At 38.0% G+C, this 7,633-nt stretch overlaps 1 protein-coding gene across 9 annotated transcripts in view; it reads right to left on the reverse strand.

Annotated features, from left to right (window-relative positions):
• Window positions 1–3,510, reverse strand: part of ZNF280D (zinc finger protein 280D) — a 126,955-nt gene extending 123,445 nt beyond the window's left edge. For 3 of the 9 annotated variants that reach the window (XM_019665496.1, XM_019665479.1, XM_019665543.1), the window contains exon 1: window positions 2,359–2,525. Coding sequence is in view for 1 of the 9 variants with exons in the window: in XM_019665470.1 (XP_019521015.1) it covers window positions 2,359–2,616 (258 nt within the window). In the remaining 8 variants the exon portion in view is untranslated. Of the gene's footprint in view, window positions 1–2,358 lie in introns of all 9 variants that reach the window. The other 6 variants (XM_019665470.1, XM_019665502.1, XM_019665488.1 and 3 more) reach the window with 6 other exon arrangements.
• Window positions 3,511–7,633: the final 4,123 nt, after the last annotated feature.

Raw genomic sequence — 7,633 nt, forward strand, 5'->3', positions numbered from 1 at the left:
CCACAATAGGTCTAGATAACATCTATCATCATACATAGTTGCAAATTTTTTTTCTTGTGATGAGAACTTTTAAAATGTACTCTCTTAGCTACTTTCACATATGCAATACGATATTATTAACTATAGTCACCATGCTGTACATTACATCCCCATAACTTATTTATTTTATAACTGGAAGTTTGTACTTTTGACTCCCTTCACCCACTTTGCCTACTCCCCAATGCCGTGCATCTGGCAACCACCAATCTAGTCTCTGTTTCTAAGTTTGATTTTTTTTGTAGATTCCACATATAAGTGAGAGCATAGTTTTTGCCTTAATTTGTCTGATTTATTTCACTTATAATGACCAAGTTTCACCCACGTTGCTGCAAATGCAGAATTTCCTTCTTTTTATAGCTGAGTAATAGCCCAGTGTGTGTGTGTGTGTACATATATCACATTTTCTTTATCCATTCATCCAAAAATAGACACTTCATGTCTTTGCTATTGTAAAGAATGTTGCAGTGAACACAGGGGTTGCAGATATCTCTTCGAGGCAATGATATCATTTGGATATATACCCAGAAGTAAAATTGCTGGATCATATAGTTAGATCTATTAATTTTCTGAAGAACCTGCATACGGTTTTATATAGTGGCTGCACCAATTTATGTTCCCACTAACTGCACAAGGGTTCCCCTTCTCCACATCTCCCCAGCACCTATCATCACTTGTTTTTCTGATAATAGCCATCCTGACAGATATGAAGTGATATCTCATTGTGGCTTTGATTTGCATTTCCCTGATGATTAGTGATGTCAAACACCTTTTCATGTGCCTGTTGGCCATCTCAATATCTTCTTTGCAAAAATGTCTATTCAGGTCCTTTGCCCCATTTTCTAATTGCATTGTTTTGTTATTGAGTGGTACGAGTTCTTTATATATTTTGGATATTAATCCTTTATCACATATGTGGTTTGCAAATATTTTCTACCATTTTGTAGGTTGCCTTTTTATGTTGTTGATCGTTTCTTTCACTTTGCAAAAGCTTTTTTAGTGTGATGTAGTTCCATTTGTTTATTTTTGCTTTTGTTGCTTATGCTTTCGGTGTCATATCCAAAAAAAATCATTGCCAAGGCCAATGTCCAGGAGCGTTTTTTCCTGTTTTGTCTTAGGATTTTTATGGTTTCAGGTCTTACATTTAAGTCTTTAAGCCATTTTNGGAGTAAGATCTCAAATTCTCCAGAGAATAACAGTTTTATAGCTTCTTTCATGCGTTTGAAATTAAGGAGGGAAGTAAGGAAAATTACACACAGGTGGGAAAAAGCGAGGCAGGAGCTGAATTACAGGATAGTTAACAAAATTATGTGCTCTCTTAAGGGTGGCTTATTTCAAAGGTGTGTTAGCCTAAATGCATAGAAACATGGACAGGGCTTACTGAAGGCAAAGATAAACTTTTCACAGAGACCTGCCCAGTTAGGAATTTATGATCAGATCACCCTGTGAAGTTACTTTCCATAGTATCTTTTTTTCCATCCACAGTTACAATTGTTGCAATCACTAACCCTGATTAATAATAGAAATGGTGGCCTACTATAACAAAAAATCTAAAATATGTGGCATTAGTTTAGCATAGTACCCATGTGGGAATTAAGGAAACATGTAGATAGCTGGGTAACTGAAGATTCATATTAGGCAGTGGCTACACTGCTGCTTTCGAAGGCAGATCAGTATAAGTACATAATTTGTTGCTCTAAGGCAGGGATGTCAAACTGGCGGAAGGCCGCATGTGGCCCTCAAGGTAATTTTTTGTATACTCGTCTTCAGTAGTTAAAGGGTTAATGACAAAATTGTGTGTACAGTATTGCCTCGATCTCCCCTAAGTGCTATTTTCTTCATAACAATTTTTTCTATTTTCATTTTATTTCAGAGCGTCGTGGGCCACAAAAAATTACCTCGAGGGCCGCATGCATCCCTCGGGCCACCAGTGTGACACCCCTGCTCTAAGGGAAGAGTTCAGAAAGCAATATTATTAGTGGATGTTGGTGATTTTTTATGTGATTAGCAAGGTATTGCCAGAAAGAGATAAGCATAGAACTGAATTAACCAGTTTACAAACAAATGAACAGGAATAGATAAAGTCCAGTATTTGGAGGCCTTGCAGGGTTGGAAAACACAATACTTATTAGATTCCAAAGAGAAAGATGACTTTGAAAAGCTTTAACCAAAAAAAGCCCCAGTACGTTTTGAACAAAAGGACTCAGCCCTTAGGAAAAGATCAGATTACACATGTATCAGATAGCACCTACTGTTTCAGACAACCCCNGGAGGGCCTCTGCCTGCTGCAGCGCGGGGCGGGCGGGGGCGGGGGGCGCTTACCGTGAACGGAGCGGATCGGCCTGACTGGGGACCTGAGGAGGAGGAGAAAGAGGAGGAGGAAAAGGAGGAGCACGAAAACCTACACAGCAACGACGGCGGCGGCTCCCATTGCGGAGCACGCAGCAGAGCCGCGGGAAGGGGGGGCGGGGGGTTCGCGAGGAGCCCGCGCGCTGCCTCATGGGTAGGCTCCGGGTCAGCCTCTGCACGTCCGGACTCCCTTGCTTCTCGCCGACGCGGGAGGCGGGCAAGGGCAGGCATGTGCACCGCGTCGCGGGCCTTCGAAGGCCGCGGCACCCCGCCACGCGCCGGCCCCAGGCGACGGCCTGGGCCTCGGTCTGGGCCAGGGCCCCGGGGCGCGCGGCTGTGGGTGTCGGTCAGCTCGCCGGCCAGCCCCGGGCAGGGGATGGCACCGAAGCTGAAGGCGTGGAAGCTGGAGTCCCGGGCCCTCCCTGTGTAACAGCTAGTTCTCCGCAGCCTTGGAAAGTAAGGAAGTCTAGGAAGAGAAGCACCATTAAAAAGAAACACGGTGCCTGAGATGCAAAGACGGCAACCAGATGACAAGAAGTAAAGTCGGGTTCTTTTAATAATTGGATCATTTTACCAAATTTGTTTAAAACAGACGATTTTGCTTGTGTCTCCTTTAATGCCTAACTCTGCTCTATGGACGCCTGTAATAACTAAAAAAAAACAAAAGTTAAGATAAGCGCATGTACAAGAACACTGGCCAAGATGTGCTTGCGTAAATACTTAGTAAACACTGTATTCTGATCTTCAAGGAATATTTCCTCCCAGTTGTCCCAACAAGATCAATAGCAGAGCGATCCAGCTCTCAGGAGTGACCTAGGTTTGAAATCTTGCCTCTTGTTAGATCCTTAACACACCATCACAGCACACAATATTGAATCACTGAATCATACGAATTCTTCCTACCTATTTGAATTAGTTTCTTCCTCACCCTGACTGCTCCAAGCTCTTCTCTGCCGTTTGTCATTCCAGTTGCCTCCTTACCTATTACCATTCCCAGATCTATCTTACCCAAAGGCCACTTGCATTACCCCTAGAGATCTGACATGGGTTCAGATAACTGTGACCTACTCTTCTCCCAACTTTCTACCCAGCTTTCCCTTTCTTGCTCGCTTTGAAAATAAGCCTTATAGGAAAAGACAGAGAATAATCAATATAATACACATGGAAAGCTAAAAGTTCAAAACGCTTGGCACATTTGTAAGTCATTATATTTCAAATATAGTTCTTAATGGTTAGCAAAACACGTTAAGAGTATGAAAGTGAGCTGAAGGAGATTTCACTCTGTATTCTAGAGCCCGGTCCTCAGCTTGCAGACAGAAATTTAAGAGTTGTTAGCCCCCAGAGCTCATTTAAATCCAGAGTCATGATTCATGCCATCCAAACTTACTAGAGACTATGATATGTAAACCAAAATTCTAATTTATTCCTTTTCTTTTTTCCATGAAAAAAATATTGCCGTGAAGACCAGNTTTTATGGTTTCAGGTCTTACATTTAAGTCTTTAAGCCATTTTGAGTTAATTTTTGTGAGTGGTGTACCATAGGGTCTAGTTTCATTCTTTTGTTTGTTTTTTTATTAGTTTCAGGTGTAAAAAGCAACATAATGGTTAGACATTTACACCCCTCATAAAGTGATAACCCCCCCCCTCAAGCTACTACCCCTCTGACATCTTATATAACTGTTACAATACCACTGACTATCTTCCTTATGTTATACTCCACCTCCCGTGACTATATATTATATATATATATATATGTATATATATGTATATATTTAACTGTAGTTGACATACAATATTATTATTCTTCAGCTTCAGGTGTGTAGCGCCACAGTGGTCATGCATCTATCTACACAGTCTATGAAATGATCCCTCTGATAAGTCCAGTACCCATCTGGCACCCTACATAATCTTTACAACATTGTTGATTGTATTCCCATACTGTATTTCATATCCCCATGATTATATTGTGTCTGTTAATTTGCACTTTCTAATCCCTTCACCTTCCCCATCCCCATCCCCTCCCACTACTCCCATCTAGCAATCAACATTTTTTTTCCTATGTCTCTAAGTCTATTTCTGTTTTGTTTGTTCATTTATCCTGTTCTTTAGATTCCACATATAAGTGAAATCATATGGTATTCGTCTTTCTCAGTCTGACTTATTTCACTTAGTATAATATTCTCAAGGTCCATCCATGTTGTTGCAAATGGTAAGATTTCATCCTTCTTTATGGCTGAGTAATACTCCATTGTATAAATGTACCACAGTTTCTTTATCCAATCGTCAATCTATGGATATTTCGGTTGTTTCCATATCTTGGCTATTGTGAATAGTGCAGCAATAGACATATGGGTTCATATATTTTTTCAAATTACTGTTTTGGATTTCTTTGGATAGATACCCAGGAGTGGAATTGCTGGGCCATAACGTATTTCCATTTTCAACTTTTTGAGGTGCTTCCATACTGTTTTCCATAGTGGCTGTACCAATTTGCAATCCCACCAGCAGTGCACGAGGGTTCCCTTTTATCCACATCCTTGCCAACGCTTGTTGTTTGTTGATTTATTGATGATTGCCATTCTGACACGAGTGAGGTGGTATCTCATTGGGGTTTTTATTTGCATTTCTTTAATGATTAGTGACATTGAGCATTTTTTTAAATAAAACTTTATTGGGGTGACAATGGTTAGTAAAGTTACATAGGTTTCAGGTGTACAATTCTGTAATATATTATCTATATATCACATTGTGTGTTCACAACCCAGACTCTGATGTTGAGCATTTTTTCATGTCTGTTGGCTATCTGTATGTTCTCTTTAGAGAAATGTCTCTCATGTCCTCTGTACATTTTTTAATAGGGCTGTTTGGTTTTTTTTGGTATTGAGTTGTCTGAGTTTTTAATAAATTTTGGATATTAACCCCTTATCAGATGTGTCATTGGCAAATATCTTCTCCCACTCGATAGGATGCCTTTTTATTTTATTGATGGTTTCCTTTGCTGTGAAAAAACTTTTTAGTTTGATATAGTCCCACATATTTATTTTTCCTTTTGCTTCCCTTGCCCGGGGAGATATGTCAGTAAAATATTACCAAGGGTAATGTCTGTGACTTTACTTCCTATATTTTCTTCTAGGAGTTTTATAGTTTCAGATCTTACATTTAAGTCTTTAATTCATTTTAAATATTCTTGTGTATGGTGTAAGAAGGTGGTCCGGCTTCATTTTTTTGCATATATCTGTCCAGTTTTCCCAGCACCATTTATTGAAAAGTCTATCTTTACCCCATTGAGTATTCTTGGCTCATTTGTCAAATATTAGTTGACTGTATATGTATGGGTTTATTTCTGGGCTCTCCATTCTGTTCCATTCGTCTAAGCCTCTGTTCTTATGCCAATACTATACTGTTTATATTACTATAGTTTGGAAATATAGTTTGAAACTGGGAAGCGTGATGCCTCCAGCTTTGTTCTTCTTCTTCAGGTTGCTTTTGCTATTCAGGGTCTTTTGTGCTTCCAAATGAATTTTAGAAGTTTTTTTTCTTCTGTGAAAAATGCCATTAGAATCCAGGCAGGATTGTATTGAATCTATAGACTGCTTTGGGTAATATGGACATTTTAACAATATTAATTCTTCAAATCCATGAACACAGGATATCTTTCCATTTATTTGTGTCTTCTTCAATTTCTTTCATCAATGTGCTATAGTTTTCAGTACACAGACATTTCAACTCCTTGGTCAAATTTGTTCCTAGGTATTTTATTGTTTTGATGCTGTTGTAAATGTAATTTATTTTTTTCAAATAATTTTTTGTTAATGTATAGAAATGCTACTGATTTTGTATCTTACAGCTTTACTAAATTTATTGATTAGATCTAACAGTTTTTTCATGGATTCTTTAAGACTTTCTCTATAGAAAAGTATGTCATGTACAAACAGAGATCATTTTACTTCTTTCTTTCCAATTAGAATGCCTTTTATTTATTCGTCTTGCCTAATTGCTCTGGCTAGGACTACTAGCACTGTGTTCAACAGGAGTAGTGAGGGTGAGCACCCTTGTCTTACTCCCTCCTGATCTAAGCTTTCAATTTTTCACCATTGAATATTATGTGAGCTTTGGGCTTGTCATACGAGTATATGGCATTTATTATGTTGAGTTATGTACCTTCTATACCTAATTTGTTGAGAGTTTTATCATGAATCAATGTTGAATTTTGTTAAATGCTCTTTCTGCAGCTATTGAGATAATCTTATAATTTTTATTCTTCATTCTATTGTGGTATATCACACTTGTTGATATCTCTATGTTGAACCATCCTACCATCCTAGAGATGAATCCTGTTTGATCATGGTCTATGATCCTTTTAATATGCTGTTGAATTCAGTTTTCTAGTATTTTGTTGAGAATTTTTGCATCTATATTCATCAGGGACATTGTCTTGTAGTTTCCTTATCTGGCTTTGGTATCAGGGCAATGCTAGCCTCATGAAATAAGTCTGAGAGTGTTCCTACTGCTTTACTTTTTTGGAAGAGTTTGAGGATTGACATCAATTTTTCTTTAAATGTTTGGTAAAATTCACCAGTAAAACCATCTGGTCCTGGATTTTTCTTTGTTGGGAGGTCCCATCTCCTTTCTCTTTATTGGTCTGTTCAGATTTTCTGTTTCTCCACAATTCAGTCTTGTGTTTCTAGAAATTTATCCATTACTTCTAGGTTGTCTAATTTGTTGGCCTATAATTGTTCATAGTAGTAGTCTCCTATGATCCTTTGTATTGTCGTATCAGTTTTAATGTCCCTTTTTATTTATAACTGTATATTTGGGTCCGCTCTCTTTTTTTCTTTGTTAGTCTAGCTAAAGGTTTGTCAATTTTGTTAATATTTTCAAAGAGCTAACTCTTAGTTTTGCAATTCTTTCCTATTGTTTTCCTGTTCTCTATTTCACTTATTTCTGTTGTAATCTTTATTATTTTCTTCCTTCTGCTAACTTTGGGCTTAGTTTGTTCTTATTTTTCTACTTCTTTGAGGTGTAAAGTTGGAGTATGTATTTGAGATCTTTCTTTTTTTCTTGATGTATTCATTTATCACTATAAACTTCTTCCCTCTTAGAACTGCTTTTGTTGCATCCCGTAAGTTTTAGTATATTGTATTTCCATTTTTGTTTGTCTCAAGGTATATTTTTAATTTTCCTTTTGATTTCTTCTTTGATCCATTGTTTGTTCAGGATTGCACTGTTTAATTTCCATGTATTTGTG

Source organism: Hipposideros armiger, unplaced genomic scaffold (genome assembly GCF_001890085.2).
Source record: "Hipposideros armiger isolate ML-2016 unplaced genomic scaffold, ASM189008v1 scaffold_12, whole genome shotgun sequence".
NCBI classification, from domain to species: Eukaryota; Metazoa; Chordata; class Mammalia; order Chiroptera; family Hipposideridae; genus Hipposideros; species Hipposideros armiger.